General features: G+C 60.3%; 1 protein-coding gene across 8 annotated transcripts; it reads right to left on the bottom strand.

Annotated features, from left to right (window-relative positions):
• Window positions 1-192: 192 nt before the first annotated feature.
• On the bottom strand, window positions 193-19,966 carry USP19 (ubiquitin specific peptidase 19). 8 transcript variants are annotated; one of them, XM_065687759.1, is made up of 28 exons: window positions 19,858-19,966; window positions 16,423-16,523; window positions 16,024-16,268; window positions 14,372-14,428; window positions 13,157-13,285; window positions 12,471-12,604; window positions 11,763-12,170; window positions 11,235-11,502; window positions 10,952-11,108; window positions 10,775-10,846; window positions 10,158-10,273; window positions 9,682-9,896; window positions 9,184-9,385; window positions 8,967-9,100; window positions 8,641-8,799; window positions 8,453-8,563; window positions 8,191-8,301; window positions 7,930-8,031; window positions 7,475-7,615; window positions 7,200-7,318; window positions 6,866-7,003; window positions 6,422-6,786; window positions 5,678-5,788; window positions 4,981-5,197; window positions 4,556-4,708; window positions 4,292-4,455; window positions 4,031-4,209; window positions 614-2,324 (listed from the first exon to the last, which is right to left on the bottom strand). In XM_065687759.1, the coding sequence occupies exons 3-28, from the start codon at window positions 16,130-16,132 to the stop codon at window positions 2,091-2,093; spliced, it is 4,305 nt and encodes a 1,434-aa protein (XP_065543831.1). In that variant the 5' UTR covers window positions 16,133-16,268; window positions 16,423-16,523; window positions 19,858-19,966; the 3' UTR covers window positions 614-2,090. The 8 variants fall into 8 exon arrangements, with proteins under 8 accessions (XP_065543837.1, XP_065543838.1, XP_065543831.1 ...); XM_065687760.1 differs by having other exon boundaries at window positions 16,449-16,523; XM_065687765.1 differs by lacking the exons at window positions 614-2,324; window positions 16,423-16,523 and adding an exon at window positions 193-420 and having other exon boundaries at window positions 19,858-19,964.
• Between the last annotated feature and the right edge of the window lie 185 nt (window positions 19,967-20,151).

Here is a 20,151-nt window from a genome sequence, read left to right as displayed (position 1 = left end):
ACGGACTCCAGGCACTGAGGGGACACCGGGAGTCCCCCTCCACTGCACAGAAAAACACCCGGCACGGAGGGACATGGTGGGGACAGCGAGCAGGGAGCACCCAGAGGAGTGGGGGGACAGCAAAGGACACGGTGCCCGGGGGGGGTCAGTAGCAGCAGAGGGCGTCAGGGGACAGCAGGCAGCGGAGCCGAATGGAGTTGAGCGAGTTTAATGAGTGCAGGACAAACCCCGACCCCACCCCGGTGCCCGGCCCGGCCGCACCCCCCGCGGCAGTGCCCATGATGCTCAGTCGACTTCTTCCATGCTGCTGTAGGAGGGGGTCGGGCGCTCGGCAGGGCTGGCGAAGCGCTCGGGGAGGCCTTCTGCGGCCGGGGCTGCTTCAGGGGCCAGGCCGGATCCAAACGGCACCGGGGGCAGACCCTGCAAGCAGAAGGTGGGGATGAGAAGGGAGACCAGCACCCTGCCCACCCATCTTCTTCCCTCCTTCGTCGTGGGGTAGGACAGCATCTCCGTGTCGGGACCCCACACTGCAGGTACAGCCAGGAGAGCAGGAGGCGATGGCAGCCCCTGCGTGCCCGGGGGTACCTGCCTGCCAGAGGAGAGCCAGGCTGCAGCACGCTGAGCCTCTCCCCAGCCCGGCACTCGTGCCCCCGGGGCTGCCGCGGCCAGGGCCAGTCTGAGCAGAGCCCGACGCCCCGGCACAGGCGCGGGGCCAGCAGCGGTGAGGCCGGCTGCCAGCGCAGGACCAGAGGGGATTTCCAAGGGCTGAGAGGGCCCTGCTGGCCACCCAGCTCCAGGCAGGGCAGGCAGCAGCATGTGGGTCCCGACCCACAGCCGGAGCAGAGGGCATGGCCCCGGTGCCCGGCACTGAGTCAGCCGCACGAGGCCGGTGCTGTGGGTGAGCGGGGCAAGGCAGCGAGCCTAAGAGCTGCAGACAATGAGGCGACTGTTCCACGACGGACACCTCATGACCACGGCAGAGCCCGCGGCACGGACTCGGCGCGGCGCGGCACGCGTGCAGAAAGAGGTGCAGGATCGAGGAAGTGGCTCCCCACTGCGCTGCTTGAGCAGCAGGCACTAACACAGGAGAGCCTCTTCCCTGCCAAGCATCCTTCCCGAGGCAGCCAAGGGCACCGGCAGTGGGACAGCGACGGAGACGGAAAAGGAAGTCACAGGGCTCTGAAGTCACCTCTCACACCCAAACACGCCGGAGCAGTCTGAGCCACGCTCCGCCAAGGGCAACACGTCTCAATGTCAGACACCGCGGGAGCTGCAGCCCGTGGCCCAACCCCACGGCGCCGTGTGCTGCCAGGCTCCTCACACCCGGCACGTGCCCCATGGCAGTCGCAGGCAGAGCCCAGCCCTGAGCCTGCTGCAGCACAGGGTGCACACGGCCCCCGGTGCAGCACAGGGCACAGTCCCCATGCCAGCTGTGCCAGTGTGGCCTCAGGCACCGGGAGGTGGCTCCAGTGCAGAGTCCCTGCCCCTGTGTGGGGGTCACAGCACACCAGGACAGGGATGCTGCAGCTCTTTGGAAAACCTGGCTTTACTAACCACTGGCACCCCAGCTCCGATTACCCTGATCCACAGCAGGGGTGAAGGGGAAGCACAGCAGCCCTCGGTGACAAGGCCCCAGCATGGGGGTGGAGTGCACAATACTCCTGGTGTAGGGGCAGATGCCACTAGGAAGCTCAACAGGAGGGACTGGGCTGGCCCAGGAGCCCCAATCACACCAGGCCCAGGGGTCCTGCAGCAGCACAACTGGACTAGGAACTGTCTCAGGGCATCCTGCCCTTGGAGCAGGCTCTTGGCAGGTCTCTGCTTCTGTCCTGGGACCAAGTAGAGGTGCTCAATGTGCAGCATCAACATTCCTTCCTGAGCAGCAGGTAGCCACGAGGTCTGCCCCACATGCAGCAAGGGTGAGGGAGGGCAGAGGGGCTCCTGAGTCTGGGCTGGCACGGAGATGCAGAGCAGAGAGGCAGGAGCTGACAGCTCCACACTTCCCTCGGTGAGTCCTTCCTGGCTGCTTGTCCTGCTGCCATGCAGCATGCTCTGGAGCCCTGTGCCTGCAGCTCACTGTGTGCCTGTGCCTATCTCCAGCGGGTCTGGTAAATGAGTGGGTAGAAGACGTTCAGGAAGAGAGCCACAATCGCGGCCGTGGTGGCCAGGACAAAGTATCTGATGCAGCCTTCATCTGGGTGCTGGGGGGTGCCCGGACTCCGCTTCTGGCCACGGGGCCTCCAGGAATTTCTTGCAGGCCTTTGAGGTGCCTCGAGCTGCGTGTCTTGTTCTTCAGCCTCCAGTTCCTGCCAGATCAGAGAAGCCTGCGATGTGGAAACCTGCGTCAGCACTTGGAGAACACAACGGGCAACACCCCTTGCCATCCCCCGGGGCAGCGGCTGCGTGCCAGCCCAGCCCCGTGCCCAGCCAGCCGCCCGCCTCCCCATGCAGCACCAGCACTGTCGCGCCCGCCCCGCTGCGATGCTCTTCGGCAGCACTGGTGCTCAGAGCAAGGTCTTCATGGGGCTGTAGGGAGCGGAGCCGGATCCTGGTGGAGCTGATGCGCTGGCATTGGCAGGTCCAAGCGGCAAGGGGGCAGGCAGCAGCCAATCAGAGCCCAGCTTTTGTGATCTCAACTGGATCTCCCAGCCAACAGCCAATCCAGAGGCAGCTGGGGCAGCAGGAGCGGGAGGCGCAGTCACAGCACAGCCAGTCACAGCTCTGCTTGGGTGGGTGGGGATGCTCTGGCAGCCAATCGTAGCCCAGCTTCCAGAAGGATTATCTGCAGCAGCCAGTCACAGCCTGGCCCTTCACAGTGTGCCGGTGATCATGCAGAGTAGTTACTCAGGAAGCAGGTCTCTGGAGAGCACCCAGTGTTTGGGAGGATCCAGGTGATCCCGGTGGGATCCAGTGCACCCATCGTTGCCGGATCCAATGCATCCACTGCGGAGGGGATCTGGCACTGCCAAGGACCCACGGGGCCCCAGGGGGATCCAGTGCACCCATCACCATGGGGATTCAGCACTGCCAGGGACCACTGAGCCCTGGAGTGCTGTGGGGTGTACGTTGAGCTGCTGCAGGATCCCACTGCCAGCATGGGATGACCAGGGCAGCCTGTTGCCCAGGAGCTGCTCCAGGACATGGAAAGCCTCCCTGGACAGGAGCAGCCTAGGCATGCAGACACCAACTTGCCAGACAGCCCCTGGCTCCAAGGACAGGCAGCTCCTGTCCCCAGCCGAGAGCCACGATGCCAAAATCAGCGCCAGGCTGAGGAATGCATGAGCCAGACAGCCCCCTGTGCAGCCATGCGGAGCTGAGCAACATCCTCAGACCCCACACACCGACCACAGAGGGAAGAGCTGCAGCCCAGGATGCAGGGGGCTGGCCAGGAGGGTGCTGAGCCGTGCCCCCTGTGTCTGACACTCACATGAAGACCAGCCTGCCCGCTCCCCGCCAGCACATGCTGAGAGCACGGTGCCACCGGCACCGCCTTCCCTGCCGAGCGGCCCGGCAGCAGAGCCCGCTCTGGCAGGTCTGTCTCCAGCAGCGCGCAGCGGAGGCTGCCAGGCCCAGGGCTCAGCGTTGCCCTTTGCCTTTTTTGCACCTAGCTTGGCCCTGAGCTGGGCCCCAGCACACGGCATCTCCCCCCCGCGACTGCAGTGCAGCTGCAGAGGGCAGGTTCTCACCACTCCCCGGCACAGCCAGTGCCTACCACACCGCACACAGCTTGCCTCCGGTGCAGACATCAGCAGAGCGAGCCCGGTCCTGCGCCCTCCCACCCTGATGACACGAACCAGCTCTCCTATAGTCCCTCAGTGCAGAGAGGGTCCCATGCTAACAGCAAGAACAGGGCACCACAGGCCCTAGCGCCTGGCTGGCGCAAGCTCTTCAGTGTCCAAGAGGGGCAAGCATGGCAGCGGTGCCATGCCAGGTGCCACGGGTGCTGGCAGAGACAGGTCAGGCCCTGCCCATGGGCACGGCTCAAGGCTTTGTGGGCTCTGACAGCGCTGAAAGGGATGCGAGCTCTCACCTGGCTGGCAGCAGCTTCGGCAGAGGGGGTGCGCTCGGCTCGGTGGTCCGGGGGGTGCCCTGGCAGGGGTCTCTCCACAGGAGAGTTCCTCCGGCGGTAGAACAGGACATAGGCGTATCTGGTTACCACTTGGCTCTCATCCACAGTGGTGACTGTGCTGTCGTCAAAGAGCCGCCAGCCTGAGGATGAGGGAAGGGTTAAAGCAAGCAGCCAGGCCACTGAAGGAGCAGGGCTGGGGACAGAGAGGGGGCAGATCCTCACCCACGTCGCTGCGCTGGCTGTTCTTGTCATTGGGCAGGCGGGCGTACGCTGTGTAATGCCCCCCGATCATGCCTCCGTAGTGGTTGATCACAGCATACAGGTCATACACGGGCAGCTGCTGCTCGCCCTTCTGGCCAATGCAGAACTTGCTCAGGTCCAGGTTCCTGGGGAGAGACATGGGGACAGTCAGGGACTGACCAGCATTAGCACAGCAGCATAGGCAGTGCCAACCTAGGCACCTTGTCCCCCTCCCCAGGCTCTCACCGGACAGGGAAGTCCACCATGTCATTGATCTTGTCCCTCCAAATAAAGCTACGGAAGGAGAAGCGCTTGAGCTGGATGCTGAGGACATTGGGCAACCGCCACAGCATCAGCTGCTTGGAGGCTTCACGGTGCTGCTTGCACTTGGGGCAGTACCTAGGGGAAGAACGACCTCATTACCGGTGTGGGGAGAGCCTCAGGTCACCCCCAAGGTCCCCCACAAGAGGGGATGCAGGAAGTCTCAGCCTCCCTTGCCAGGATCAGGCAGCACTGTCCTGCAGAGCGCTGGCATTGTTCCCTGCTGGCTTATGGCCTCCCCAGCGCTCCTGCCTGCCAGCAGCAGCAGTGTGCAGGTCCAGGCAGCTCCTGGGAAACCCCCACTGGTGCCTGGACCCCCAGACTGGAACCCACCCTGCCGCTGTCCTCACCACGCTTCCTCTGGGGCCAGGACTTCGGGCTTGGTGAAGAGGTTGAGGCACTGCTCCAGGGTGAAGTGGCCAGCGCGGGCTGCTTCGCTGGCTGAGCCTGGGTCCTCCATGCACTCCAGCTCCTTCGATTCCACCAACACAAACTCCTTGAGGCGTTCATTGTTCTTCCACACCAGGGCGAGGGAGCAGTCATCTGTCAGCTCCAGGGGGGTGTCACCTGCAGAGGGGTCACATACCTCACATGCCTGCCCCACAAGGCTGGGCCAAGCCACTTTGTTGGGGCTAGATGCTTGCTAATCCCAGCTCGATACAGCAGTCACACACTGCTGCCAGAAGGGACCCTATGGCCAGGTTCACCACCCCAGGGCAGCAGAATCCACAAACAGCAGTGGACAAGGCTGGCAGCACCTACATAGCCAGCACTGGATGAGAACATCCCATTCAGACAAGAGGTGACTCAGAGATCACAGACCCTCTGTGGATACAGCAGATTGAAGGGAATTGATCTATTTGCTGAGGAGAGCAGGAATGTTATGGCAGAGAAGAGCTTCCAAGCTCTATACAGCAGAGCCATGCCCTCCCCTATGCCAGATCCAGCCTGGGGGCCACCATCCCATCTGAGTTCATTTTGTGCTGGGCAGCTGCTGCTAGAGGCCATGAGGGGCGAAGGTGGCACTTCCCACAGCCCTGAGCTCACCTTTATCTTCCAGCTTGTACTCTCTGTTGGCAGCATCGATCTTGTTGATGTAGAACTGTGTGGCGCGGGCGCTCAGCGAGTCTGGAGTGTGCTGGTACCCAGGGATGGCAGCTGTGGGCAGGCAGGGACAGCTCTGTGGTGGCACTGCCTTGTCTGCCCTGCGTAGGGGCCAAGAATTCGCAGTCCCCCCACCCCCACCTCACATGCTACGGCCTTGCAGGGACACAACCACGTGCCCCGTGTCCTTGACTATTTTTAGCAGGCGCCTGCCCCTGGCAAGCTGTGCTCCTCTGCCTTGCCCCTTCGCTGCACATTGCTGCCATCCCCAGACGAGTGGCTGGAAAACGTGACAGGCAAGCGGAGCGAGAGGCTGCTCCCGTGCAGCTGAGTCACAGCGAGGGAAGCGCTGCGCTCGCAGCCCGGAGGGGCTTGGCCCTCCCATGGGAGGCTGCTGCCACCCTCTACCTTCCTCCCCACCCCTTCCACCGCAACACAGCGCGCTCCAGCCCCGTCAGGTCTCGGCTTTGCTGCCCCAGGGCAAGGCAGAGCGTGGGCAGGAAGGCATTTCAGGTGGGGCAGTGCTGCCAAAACACAGCTCCCAGGGCCTCGTTTATGTCCCCAAACCCAGCTCACAGCAGATACTGTGGTGGAAGGTCACCCCAAGAAGGGAGAATTGCTTCTGTTTTGTCCTGGGGCAGCCCAGGCTCCTGGCACAGCCATGATGAGCACTGTAGCACTTCTTACCTTCTGGCTTCAGGGCTCGCTCATAGGACGGCTCCTTCTCGCAACAGCTATCGCCCTGCGACTCCACGTGCTCAGGGAAGCCTGAATCCAGGCTCAGCGGGGAACTCCTGGCTGCCAGGACCTTGCTCCGGACAGTGCTGGTATCTCTCACCTCTGGGTGCAGCTCAGGCACAGCTGGTGAAAGTGGGGGCTCCTGCAGGAGGCTGGAAGTCCTGTCCCCGTCCTCCAGCTCAGGGGCAGGGGTGGCTGATGCACAACTGCTCTTGGGCAGGGGTTCCAGCTTGTCCGGGAGCAAAGGCTGCAGGCCCTGCTCCGGTGACATCCGTGCCAGCTGGAATGGAGGCTGGAACACACTGACTGAGTACCTGTGCAAGAAGGTGGGAGTCAGAGTGGGGCAGGCACAGGGCTCTGGGGCAGGGGCACCCTCCTTCCCTGCACCCTCACCTTGCGTAGCCCTCCAGCAGCTGGGCCAGGCGGGCGTAGGTGAGGCGGGACTCGGGCACGCTGATGAGGAAGGGGAAACCGATGTTCTCGGGGCGGCACAAAGCCTTGTGGTCTGGCCAGTGTGTTTTCTGACATGCCCTGTAACACATACAGCCCCTGCTGAACCCAGCACCGTGACCAGCCCAGGCAAGAGCACAAGGCCAGAGGGGTACAGTGGGGATGAGGGGAGCATCATGAGCCAGACTGGCTCCTTTCCATCCCACATGGTGGAGGATGAACAATCCCATCCAGCCCTTCCAAGCAGGAGACCCTCCCTCCCTGGCAGCCAACTCACACGTTGCAGTAACCGACTCGATAGCACCTCGTGCAGCGCTTGAGTTTCTCATCCTCCGAGAGCTGCTTCTTCTGGCAGGCTGCACACTTGGCCACGGGGCCACTGGGCACCTGTGGACGCTGCAAGAGAAAAGGACCCATTGGGCAGGGAAGGGCACCTGCGCAGGACAAGGCAGCCTCGGTGGGCATCGGTGCTCACTGCAGCTCGTCACCCTTGCTGCAGCTCTCCCCCCTCCTGCTCAGCCTCACAACTAGTCTCAGTGTTACCCCTCTTACCTGCTGGACCTGCAGCTCCACCACCCGCTCCTTGGCCAGCTCTGGGGACAGCACCTCGAAGCAGAACAGCAGGTCCGTGGGGGAGACTGTGTCGAGTGAGTTGGACGGCAGGAACATGCGGTGGAAGTGATTCTTGATCACCTGCCAGGAAAGCAGAGCAGGGCTGTGTGAGGGCTGTCCCACGCTTCCTCTCCTCAGGAAGCCTCAGCCCTACAGTGAGCTGTGGGACAGCAGCACCACAGCGGTGCTGTGCTCAGCTCCCTACCCTGTCAAGGGAGGATGGACATCCCTTGCCCTCCTGATCTGCCCAGTAGCACCCTGTGCATGACACTGCCAACCACAACAATCCATCCCATGGACATATGGCATATGGACAAGTTACTGTCAGTAACCATGTTCCCTGCAGTGCTGTGGGAATTGGGGCACCCACAAGAATAGCCCGTGAGCACTCTCACCTCTGCCAGGCGCAGGTTCTCTGGTTTCACGCGCACACTGTGGGCCACCGAGTCAAGCACCTCCATGGCACTGGAATTCTCCTTGCTGATACTCACGAGGAACTGCCACCAAAAGAGCACCACATCAGTCACACCACACCAAGGCATGCGTGGGCCTTGCTTAACACAAGGCTTAGCCTGCTGGCACAGGACCAGCTGCCTTGGGCACCTCCAGGAGCACTCTCAGGCTCCGTCCCCACCAGAGTAGATAATGTCCTTTACCTTAATGGGTTTCTTGTGCGGCTCCTTTGCAAAGTAGTACACAGTCAGCACTTTCTGCTTCTGAGGAAGGGGCACCGGGAGGTACAGGAATGGGTCAAAGGTGATGGATACCTGCAGATGAAGGAACACACTCAGTTATGGGAAGTGCTTGGGGCCAAAATCACTGGGGCCACCTCAGCATTGCCCTGTGAACTGTGCTTTCTGAGGGTCAGGAGCCTGCTGTATGGCCAGGACAGGGACAGAGACTCCAGAGCTGTCCTACCTTGGAACACACTGGGCACACCAGCTTGGATTTGTACTGGCCCTGGAAGAGGTCCACAATGAAAGAGTCGTTCCTCATCTTGTGCCGCTGCCAGGCCTCCTCAGCTACAACCTGCAGGGAGAAAGGGCTTAGCAACACACTGAACCACCCAGGCTGGGGCTGCTCTCCCAGGTGAAGGCCATCCTCACCTCATCAGGCCTCCCATCTGAGTCAGCAGTCTCTGTGTAGGGCTTGTTCTGGATGCGGTTGAGGTCCTCATGCAGTCCATCGAGCAGGAAGGCCATGAACTCCTGAGCATCGTGCTGGGCATAGCCAGTGAACTGGCTGGCTTTGCTGGCCACGATTGCCTGAAGGAGCACATAGTCAGGGCTGGCCAGCAGCACCACTGCTCCACACACAAAGCCTAGCTGCACCATGCGCATCCTCACTCTCTGTGGCACTAACAGGGTAGGTAGGTACCCATAGAGGACCCTCAGCAGCTCCTGCTCGGCTCTGCTGCTGCCTGCAGCCCTACCTTCAATTTTGAGGGCTGGAAGGCATGGTGTGTGCCCTTCCACAGCGCCCGCAGCAGCATGGCAAATCCGATGGCCAGGCGGCCCCCCGTCCCCAGCGGGTTGTTGTAGTTGATTTCCGACTCAAAGGACCGATCTGTAAGAGATGCAGGAGCTCAGGGTGGTCTCTGGCTGCACCATCTGAGTGCAGGGCTCTGGGGACTCCTGGTCTGTGCTCACCATGGAAGTAGTCACGCAGCTCCCGGGTGTTGGACAGGGACTGGATGACACTGTTCATGAAGCAGGTGTTGCCCAGGTTCACCAGCCCCGTGAAGCCAGGTAGACAAACCTTCTTCTTCTCATCCTCATCCTCATCGTCCTCCACGCTCTCGGTGCTCACCGGGCTGTGTGTCATCGGTGGCACCATACAGGTGGGTTTGGGCTGCCAAAGCAGAGGTGGGTGTGAGGGTGCTGCTTTGGGGGAACACCAGGGAAACCCAAAAGCCTAAGATACCCCTTAGAAAGGGCTGGAACCATCACACCATCTCCCACCAGAACTGGAATAAACAGGCCAACTGCCTCTAATCCTGCCAGCTGTAACTGAGCAGTGCTGCTTCCTCCTGCAGGAACAGTTTGCCAGTCTCCAGAGTGACACCAAGGAGCTGGGGTCCCATTGAAGGGACAAGTAGCCTCCCTTTCCCCCCCCACATAGGTCAAACCCAGCAAGGCCCCACTTACTGAGGGAATGTGTGGCTCTTGCTTCACTGCCACGTGCTCTTGGGCTGTACGTGCTGCCACACCATCCAGACCCCCATCTTCCACACGTGGCTTCTCTTTGTCGCTGGCTCGGGCCTCTTCCTTGCTAGATAGGGGGTGCTGGTTGCTGCCAGGGGGGTTCTTGTCCAGAGGGGTAGGGCCTGTAGGCATGGCAACCTTTGCACCACCCACTGCACCTTAAAAAGGGGGAAGGGTGGGCCTGTGGTTAGCAGCACCACGCTGCCCATGGCAGGGCTGAGGCGCTCAGTCCATGCTCATGCACAGGCTCTCTTACCCCTCTTCCCCGTGAGCAAGAGGAACAGCAGTGCCCTTCCTTTAGCACTCCTTGCACTCCACATCTCTCCCACCCACACCCACTCAGCCCTTCTCCATCCCCACCAGAACTGCATACTGGAGGACACAGCCCCAGCAGCAAGACAAGGAGGCAGGGTGCAGACCTCGTGCGGCTGGAGCCTCCAGCCCGCCCCAGCGCTGGCTCTGGCGTTTCTTCAGGCAGACATCGATGCGAGACACCGTGAAGTTGTATGTGCACTGGTTTGGCTCGATAAGGTTCCTGCAAGACAAGCAGCAAGTCAGGGGTGCCCTAGAGTGCCCCCCAAAGCAACTTCAAGCATGATGAAGCCTCTGCAAGGCAGGGCCATGGCCTCCAGGGACCCAGCTAGCACTGATCCCAAGGTGGCCCTGGCAAAGCAGGGTGAAACCCTCAAGCCTGGCCACACTGAGCACACAGCAGGCCCATTCTCTGGTAGAACCTTGCTCCACATGCACCTTTCTGCAGAACATCCCACCCAGAGTGCAGACAGCCTGCTCTGTCTCCCAGACCTCTAGAACAGGCTGGCGGGGAACTGCAGGCAAGGAGATGCTGGGATTTCCTCCCTTGCAAGCCACCACACCAAGCCACAGCAGCCCAGGCTTGGGGCATTAGTGCAGCATGGTGTTAGGGAGAACCTCCAGGTACAGAAATGAGCATTCCCTGCACAGACACATCAGCTGGGACTGACTCCTGCTCCAGCTCTGCACTCTCAGCTCCCCTGCCCCAGTGCAGGAGCCATACCTGAGCTTCACCTGCCACCGGAACACTGTGTGGGGCCCACAGCCAGGATGGAGGCGAAGGAAGTTTGTGTCACTGTGAAGAAATGGGAAACGAGTGAGAAAAGGTGAATAAAGCGGTAGCCCAACCACAGCCAGGAGCTCTACAGCAGCCTGGCACCATCCAGAGGCACATTTGTACCTTGTCTGGAACACCAGTGTGAAGTCTTGCTCCCGGAACAACACTTTGGACGTCTCCTTGTGGATCTCCTTCACGTAGACGTGCACCACCACCAGGTCATTGCCCTTCTCGTATGAGTCATTCTTAACAAAGGTCAGGCTCACAAAAGGCTCTGGCTCTGAGGAAAGCCACAGAGAGAGATGTTATGTTCCTGGCACGCTTGAGGCAGCACTAGAGCTTGACCCAGGAGAGGTCCCAGATGGACCTTCTTGACCAGGCTGACTCCTTGGTTCCAGCCACTCACCATCAGCTGCTGCTTCCAGAGCCACGTCATCCTTGGACCAGTCCCTCTTCTCATTGCCTCTGCCCAGGGGAGGGGTGGCCACTGGGACAGCCTTGGAGCTCTCTCCCAGCACAGGCGTGCAGTCCCGGCCACGCAGGGCCTCAGCAGAGCTACCTGGCTGCAGGATTCTCTTCTCCACACAGGTGGCAATGCAGTGGGGGAACACCTCTGTGGTGGCGGCGAGGGGTGGCATCTCCACAGGAACTGTCTCCTTGGCCAGCGCCACAGCCTTTCAAGAGAGACACAAAAATAGACATCGTCACTCCTGAGCTGTGAGAGTCACCCCCTGGCTCCACAGTCAGCTCCCCCATGCTTGACTCAGCTCCTTTAGCACCACAGTCCCATGACTGTGTGGTCCTCACATTCCCCTCTCCTCCACCACAGCACCACCCATGGCACCCCAGAGCCCACCTCATCAGCAGGGATGGGTCCCTGTGTGAGCAGCGTCCCCTACATGAGGGCTGAGAGCGCAGAGGTGTCCTTGGGTACCTTCTCCAGTGGCACGGCGAGGTCCGCAAGGGCCGAGGGCACATCTGGGTGGCTGGCTCTGCCATTGCGGCGGCTTCCGGCCCTCCCGCTGTGCCCTTTGCTGGGCTCCACGCTCCCAGTGATTCTGGCATTGGGCTCCTCTTCAGTGGGAGCCACTTTGAGGTAAACTGCCCGCTTGGCGCTGGGGCCGCTCTGCGTCCCTGGGCTGGCTGGGCTCTTCCCTCCCAGGGCCTCGCTCCTCCCTGGAGCACGCTTGGGGTTGGAGGCTTCCCGCCGGGATCTCGGCAGTTCTGCGCTTTCAGCCCGTGGCTCTTCAGAGGCCAGCTCTGCAGAAGCAGCCTTCTCCTTCCCGTTCTCCCAGCACACGGCCCCTTTGGCCAGCTCTTTGGATCCGTCTTTCCTTCTCTTCTGTGAAAAGCAGCACAGCACAGTGGGAAGGTATCCAGGTAGCAGCACCCCTTGTGTTCTCTGACAGCCCCCCACCCTCACTCCCCTTGTCCAGAGCTCTACTCCAGATCGTGGAGGCTTTGTGGCAGGCAGGAACAGGGGTACAATGATGCCCCCCTCCCTGGGACAGAGGCAGCTGGCTCACTGCCCTCATGCAGCACATGGACACAGGATGTGCCCCACGAGCAGGGAGTGAAACCCTCACCCCAGCTCCCCCGGGTTCCATGAGCTCTCTCAAAAGGCAGATCCTCCCTTCCTCACCAGAAGCGAAGACCAGGTATGGAGTGGGATCTTCTTCTGAAGCACAAGATGTAGAAAGTTGCCCTTTTTGCACTGGATCTTGCTGCAGGAGCCCTCAATCTCCTCGAAGAACTGACAGCTCCACTGGCGCCCGTCTGCAAGCAGAGGGGGACCAGCAACTCAGGCAGAGCTCCAGTCAGCTGTCACTGAACCCACAGCCTCCTTTCACCTGCCCCAAGGATCAAGGAAGCACTCATCCAGAGCCAAAGAGGCTGCAGGCAGGTTGCCACCATTCCCCAGGATCTTTCAGGGCTCCAGCCAGCTTCCATGGATTTGCTTTGTACATCTGGCTGGCCTCCTTCCCAGAGGGAAGGCCCTGGGCCTCCCTGCCTTTAGGGCACAGTCACTTCTCCAAAGGATACCCAGGGCTGACTCAATCATCCCAGAGAAGCACCAGCACAGGAGTGGGCATTTGTTCACTTGGTGCAGAGGCCTGCTCCTGCCCTCCCCAGCTCTGCACCCTTCTTCTTTTACACTGCTCTCCTACCAGCCCTTCCTGCTGGCTGAAGCTGTGCCAGCTGAGAGCAGGGCATTGCCTCTGAAAGAAAGGTTTTACATCTGCCTGGATCAGCCCCACATCTAGTCCAGAACTGTGCCAAGCCCCACTGGAGAAACACACACAGCAGTTTCTCTATTCCCCACTATACCTGGTAGTTTGAGCACACAGTCTCTGTCAGTGAAAGAAGCATTCACATCCTCCACTTTCAGTGCTTCACTGCCCAAATTCAGCTTGACAATGATCTCATCGGCATTCTGCTTCCAGTCCAGCAGCAGCTCTAGGAAGAGGGAGGGAAATGTCACCCACTTGCTGGGGCATGAGCCTGCAGTGCCCACTCCTTGGCTGAGAAACTTGAGCCTCAATGCACACTTGATTCAAGGAGGTCATTGCAGGTGACACGCACAACCTGCTCCCATGGGCCAGGCCACAAACAAGAGCACATGTTGTGGAGGGCAGGTGAATCCCAGAGGGAACTGGACAGATCAGGAAGGCAGTGCTGCTGGTGGGTCCCATAACATGCAGCAACTGCGGCTGGAAGAATGGGTGGTTCCTGCCAACTACACAGCAATTACTGCTTTCCCAGGGAATGAGGAAGCCACAGAATGACTCTGGGGGATTCAAGTGGACTCTGACCACAATCAGCAATTGCCCCTTCCCGTTTCCCTATGCAAACCAAGCAACCTGGCTGCAGTCACCAAAGCACTGTGCTCCTGCCAGGTGAGAGCTGCTGACAGGGCTGAGACATGGCAGGCCCACCAAGAACACCTCAAAGGTGAAACAGCAGCACCCTGCTGCAGGCAGAGCCTCCATTGCTGCCTGCCAGGATCCAGGTCCGGCCCTGTGGCATCCCGATGTCTTCAAAGCAAAAAGGTGATTGAAATCACCTTAATTTCAATGAGGTTTGTTGTATCCTCTGTAGCATGAGGATGTCTACTCTGTCCTCAGAGCAGGCCTACACCAAGCAGAAACCAGCCAACAGATCCCAAGCCATGGATGACATGGCTTGTGATCTTATCTGCCCAGCATGGTACCCTGCTCAGAAACAAGCACGACAGATGCTGGTGGCAGTGCGTCCCAGGGCTGTGCTCAGTGGCACTGCATCACCCAAGTTAGACACAGCCTGCCACGTGCCCAGAGCCTCTTCCTTGCAGACAACACTTCCCACTGTGCTCTGGAGAAGGTGCACCCTTCTCCACCCTGGGAAGGCCATACCCTGTTAAGATAAAGGCTGCAGCAAGGGAACACTCGGGTTAGTTCTGCTCAATGCCACAGCATGGGGCAAGGACAAGGTGACAGTTTCGGATCCCTCTGCACAGGCCACTTCACGGCCATGCACTGGCAGCTGGTGCACACCTTGACTTACCCTCCTCTGAGTCCTTCTCCTGGGCAGCCTCAGCCTGCTCGAGCTCAGAGCGAGACACTGGTGGGCAGAGAAGCAGAGTGTGGGCAGGTCTGTCATTGGCACCTCAGAGCATGGGCTGGTATGGATGCCCAACACTTCACACTTCACCTCCTTCTCCCCTGAGCCCCTGCACAGGCCTCTCATCCTGCACGTGCTGCTCACTTCCCTCCTCTGCTTCCTCACACCTCTCCCTTCCCCAGAGCCCTGCCTGCAGCACCACAGCAAGTCAGCCCCCAGGGCAGCTGCTCTGGGCCATGCCATCATATCCCAGTCTAAACAGCACCACAGTGGGAGCACAACACTGCAGTGTACAGTGATGCTCTGAGGCATGTCTCAGTGTGTGCAGTAACCAGGCTGTGTGCTCCTGCTCAGCCCCTCCAGCCTTAGAGGAGCCCTGCCTGGATCTGACAGAAAGAATCCTATGTTTGGTTGTGCTCAAACCAACCCTGCTGTAACGAGAACACCACGTGGCCCAGCTGCACTTTAACATTTCCATTCCCACACAAGCTGCCAACGCCCACAGCCAAAACCTCCTTCCAGATCAGGCTGGGGAACCAAACCGACCTGACACCTAATCCCTGCTCCCCAAAGGACTGGCTCCTCAGCCAGAAGCATCTCAGGGCCTGCTCCACCCCCAAAAGAGTGGTGAGCTCTGCCTGGCAAGGGCCTCAAAGCAAGAGCACCTCATCCTGGAGCAGAGGAACAGCAGCGATGGGACCTAAGGTCTCCACCCTGGAGTGCCCAGAGAGCTGTCACCATCTTCATTTACCAGCTACAAACCAGTAGGAAACCTCTGCTGACCACCACAGTCACTAATGCAAAGGTGCTGGTGGTGTGAGAAGTGCTGCAGCAGCACTGCTCGGAGGATCTACAGCTTGCTGGACCTGCACAGAGGGGATGTAGAGAGATACAGCCACCTCCCATACAAGAGAAGGTACTATTCTGTACCCTGGGATTTCACATCAGGGACTGCCACCGCTCCAGCACAGCCCTCATTTACCTTGGCCTATAAAACACCCTGTGATTTTGAGGTTACAACAATCCTAACGGAGCAGGCACAGAAATCCAGCCGTTTTCCAGGGCCTGCACCCTGCCCGCAGGCATTCACTACACCTGAAGCATCACTTTTGGCATCTCATACACAGAGGGAATGACTCCCCAGCAACAATTCCACTGGAGCCACACCTTGGCCTGACACAGAAGCTAACGCACCAGCCCCACCCAGAGGCCCTGCATCTGGCCTCAGCAATCCCATGGGATCCTGCACCTCCAGCTCCAGCAGCACCTGAAGGCTTCAGCCCCACTCAACTCTCGATCAGGGCAGCTCAACCCAGCCAAAAGCACAGCCTAAAAAACAACCACTACGGCCAACTTCAGGCTTAAGCTAACAAAGCCACAGGCCCGACCTTCCTCACACAGTTGGGGCTAAGTAGTGCTCGAAGGAAGGAGGTTACAGGTCCAGAGAGGACAGTGTGCAGAAGAGGATCCCACATCACTCGGGTTACCATAAGCTGCAGGAAGTGCTTAGTTAAATCTGCTTATCCAGCAGCAGATGGCTGCGGGGCTGAGAAACCAAGGGCCTGCTCCCCACGGCGCTGCTGCGGGGCTCTCACCTTCCTTGCTCTCCTGGTTGGCTCGATCCTTCTGCTTCTTCTTGTTGGCGGCATCATCCAAGCCCCGAGACACCGTCCTCTGGCCGGGGGCATTGGTGCTGCTGGACATCTTCAGCCGTTTGGAGGACACAAACGGCCCACCGGGGTCGGTGATGGAGTCTGGGTCAGGGTTGCGACGTTTTCTTCCTGGCCCAGCTATCTTGGCGACTCTCTGTGGTCAAACCCTCTGGCAAGGAACTGGTGGCCTAAAGAGAGGAGAGAGCGAGTATGGCAGGAGGAGTAGATGGAGAAGACCCAACAGCATCAAGATCCACGCTCTGCCCCAGGCCAGTGCCCTCACACGACCTTCGCTGTGGCACTGATGGGAAGCCCCAAGCAGCGCTGGGTGAGGAAACCTACCTCATCACAGCTGTTACCACACTTACTGCCAAAAACCATGGGCCTGTCAGAGCTCCCGACATACAACCGGGGGTCTTCCATGTGTGGCACACATTAAAAACCTGGAAAGGTTTTGGATTTTTTTATTGTCATGCTTGTGGCTCCCATTACAGCAAACCCCGGCCCAAAGGAGTCACCGGTGGCAGTAATGACACCTGGAGGCAGAGGTGAGGACATGGGGCAGCCCCAGGGTGTGAAATGCAGCCCATGGGGTCAGGCTGCCCCACGGCTGCGGCAGAGGCTATTTCAGTCAAGCAGTGCCCCATGTAAGAGGGCGGGAGCAGGAGCGAGTAACGCCCTAAGAAGGAAGAAAGGGGAGAAGCAGGAGCAGCTCCGGGCAGGCTCCTGTGACAGATGAGAGCGGAGCTCCCTGGCAGGAGCAGAGTTCCTCCTCTCCACCCACCAGCTCAGAGCTAAACCAGCAGCGCTGCGCCTTGCATATTCATCTCCCCGCCGGGTTACAGACAGCAGCAGCGGGGCCTGGCCTGGAAACGGGACACCTCTGCTCCTGCTGCCCCAGGGAGACCTCAGGGCGCTCACCCTGCTCCCTTGGACATGCCCTTGCAGGCAGCTCCCTTGGGGGGTTTGGAGCTGCGGACCCAAAGGCCCACTCAGTGCCCTGCTCTCTGGCTTCTCCCTTGGGTGTTCATGGCTTTGATAAAGGAGAGATGGAACAACCCGCTGACAGCAGTCCCACTCGAGGTGGAGGCAGTGGAAGCAAAGAGCTGGGAAGGCTTCTTCCTCTCTTGCTGGCCCTGGTAGCACTCACTGTCTGCAGGGGGTTGCCAGGCCACATGGATCCTGCCCACCCTGCAGCAGCTCCAGGGGCACCGATTCACACCTCATCCTGCATCCCTGCTCCTGTCTGAGGACACAGAGCTGAGCCAAACAGCACCTTGTTCCAGCCCAGCTCCACTGAGCCTGCCTCTCCCTCCCTGCCCTCAGGAATACCCTGTTCTGCCCTCACCCCTGGACTCATGACAGACCCCACCGCTCCGCTCAGACACAGACAGGGGCAGGAAGTATCTCCAAGGGAAGCACTTGGTTAGAGGGAGCATAAGCCTCACATCCCCAGAGTGCTCGGGTTCTATAGCTCCTCGGGGTAGCAAGTAGCCACAAACATGGAGTTGTAGCCACAAACAGAAGGGACCTGAGAGAGCCAGGTCCTGCCCTGCCCTCAGCTCTGGCACAGCCAGCCCCACACCAGGCACGGTGCCCAAACCACTTCACCCAACCCTCCCTCGTAACCAAGGGCCACCGACGCCAACCAAAAGCTCAACATTGAGCCCAGCCCAGCTGCCTGGCACAGACACCTCCCACTGCTGTGTGGAGAGGCCAAAACAACCTGGACACGAGGAAGGGCCTGGCATTAGCCCTGGACAGCAGTGCCACCCCCAACCTGCTGCACACACTGGGTCTCACCAGGACACAGCAGCACCTCTGGCTGCAGAGGGAATGGAAGGGGCCCTTCACTGTGCTTTGCAGGGCTGGGTCTGACACAAGCAGCATGCTGTGGCTCAGCTCCAGTCCTCACTGACACCAGAACAAATAAACTGCAAGCAATTCCCAGCAAACCTGGGCTTGGGAAACTGTATTTTGTTGAATTTCTTTTGCCTCTATGGTGAGAGCCCCAGGAGAAGCAGGAGACAAGAAGCAGCAACTGCTTCGTGCAGGGCCAGAGAGGCTCCATTGCCTCCTTCCTGTGCCTCTGGAGGGGTGGCACAGGGAACTGCTGGGCAGGGTGACAGCAAGCTGAGCAAGCATCATCCTCTGCAGAGGAAGGTGTGAGGAGAACCACATGGCTGTGTGCTACTGTCCCTCCTCCGTGAGAATCCTGCTGCTCCCACACCCCAGTGAGGGCTCAGCTCGCTCAGGTGCTCTGGTGACAGTGATTCCTAAAAGCCCCAAGAACCTAGAGCTCTGCTCAATTCCAGCTGCCAGACTGACTGCAGTCCAAGGCCACTGTGGGCAACACGGGGTTGTGGAGGAGTGCAGGCAAAGCCGCTATTCCCATTAACAGAAATTATTCCCATTCACCTATTCAAATCATACAATGGTTTGGGTTGGGAAAGACCTTACGATCACCCAGGTCCAACCCCCTGCCATAGGCCTGAGCCCTTCTGCCTCTTTGCCACCAGGAAGCACACAGCCAGGCAGGACATTCAGCCCCGGGACACGCAGAGCGGAGGGTCTGGCACTGTGGGAGCTGCTGCAGGGGAGCGATGGTGAAAGGCCACTCTGGGTGGATGCCAGGGGAACCTCCAGGGCACTGGTATAGGACCTTACTCAATCCTCCTCTGAGCTGGGAAAGCCTGGTCTTGCTCCAGAGCCTCTGCTGTCCAGCCTTGTGCTGCTGCAAGCACCTATGTGGCTGCAGCATGTACCAGATCAAGAGAGCAGCCAGAGGGAAATGCTGGCTTGCCATAGAGCAGCTCCCAATACAGCTCATGCTGGGGCTGCACAAACACTTCTACTGGCCACAGGAAAGGCAAAACTCAGGAATGGGAGAAAGGGACTGGGGAGAAAGGCTGTGCCTTCCCATGGCAGCGCCAGACAGGGCTAATGTAAGTGTTCAGGGCACAACAGCAGAGGGTGCACAAGATGTAATTCACCCTCTGTGTCTGGGGCACATTTAGCAGGAAGAGGTCCCCTGGTTCTGTCCTCAGCACCCAAAAGCACCCAAATAGGGTGGCTGTGAAGCAGGTTGGCCGTCTCTCAGTTCATCCTTCCACACTTCTCCATGTCCCAAATACAGCTGACAGAAACACTTCCCATGCACACAGGTACTTCCATCACCTTCTGCTCCTTATCCCCCTGGCAGAGGAGAAACCTCAGGACTCCAGCTCATCTCTTCCTTCAGCTTCCCAGCACGCCCCACACAGGCCGGGCCAGAACAAGCACAGACCCCGCACAGCGTACGGAAATCACCGTGTGCGCCGCACCGTGCAGCAGCGAGTGCTTGCAGCTCCGCGTTCCCCAGCCCCTCACAAGACTCTGGGGGTGACGAACCCGACAAGACACCGCCCGGCATCCGGAGAGGGAAGGGCGGCGGGAGCCGTGCGAAGGCCCCGCAGCGGAGCACCAGCTCCCGGCACCGGCTCCACCCGCGGCCCGGCCCGCCGTGTCCCCCACACCCAGCCAGCGGCCGCATCCCGGCCTCACACCGCCACCGGCGCGCGGCCCGCCGGTCCCGCCCTGCATTCCCGGCCCCGCACTCGCTGCCGGTCCCGCACACACCGCACACACCGCACACGTCCCGCACACACCGCGCACCCCGCACACACCGCGCACCCCGCACACACCGCGCACCCCGCGCACCCCGCGCACCCCGCGCACACCGCGCACCCCGCGCACCCCGCGCACCCCGCGCACCCCGCGCACCCCGCGCGCACTCACTGCCGGCCCCGCCGCTCCAGTCGGTGCTCGCTGGAGCCGATCTCCCGAGCGGGCCGATAACGGCGACAGGCCCGAGCCCTGTGACGCACTTCCGGAAGCCGGCGCACGAGACCATGTGATACGGGAACACGACTGGGAGGAGGGAAGGAAAGGCGAGAAGTGGCCACGTGACCACGAGCCGAAGCCGGCCGCGCGGCGGCGCCATGGCAACGACGCCAGCCGTGACGTCACCACGGCGCCGGAGAAGCGGCACGCCTCCAAGGGCGCGACCGGGCTGCGTTCCCATAGCAACGG

The sequence above is a fragment of the Lathamus discolor genome, chromosome 7 (genome assembly GCF_037157495.1).
Source record: "Lathamus discolor isolate bLatDis1 chromosome 7, bLatDis1.hap1, whole genome shotgun sequence".
Classification (NCBI taxonomy): Eukaryota; Metazoa; Chordata; class Aves; order Psittaciformes; family Psittacidae; genus Lathamus; species Lathamus discolor.
Note: the sequence above shows the minus strand (reverse complement) of the source record. Positions and strands in the feature narration are given on the sequence as shown.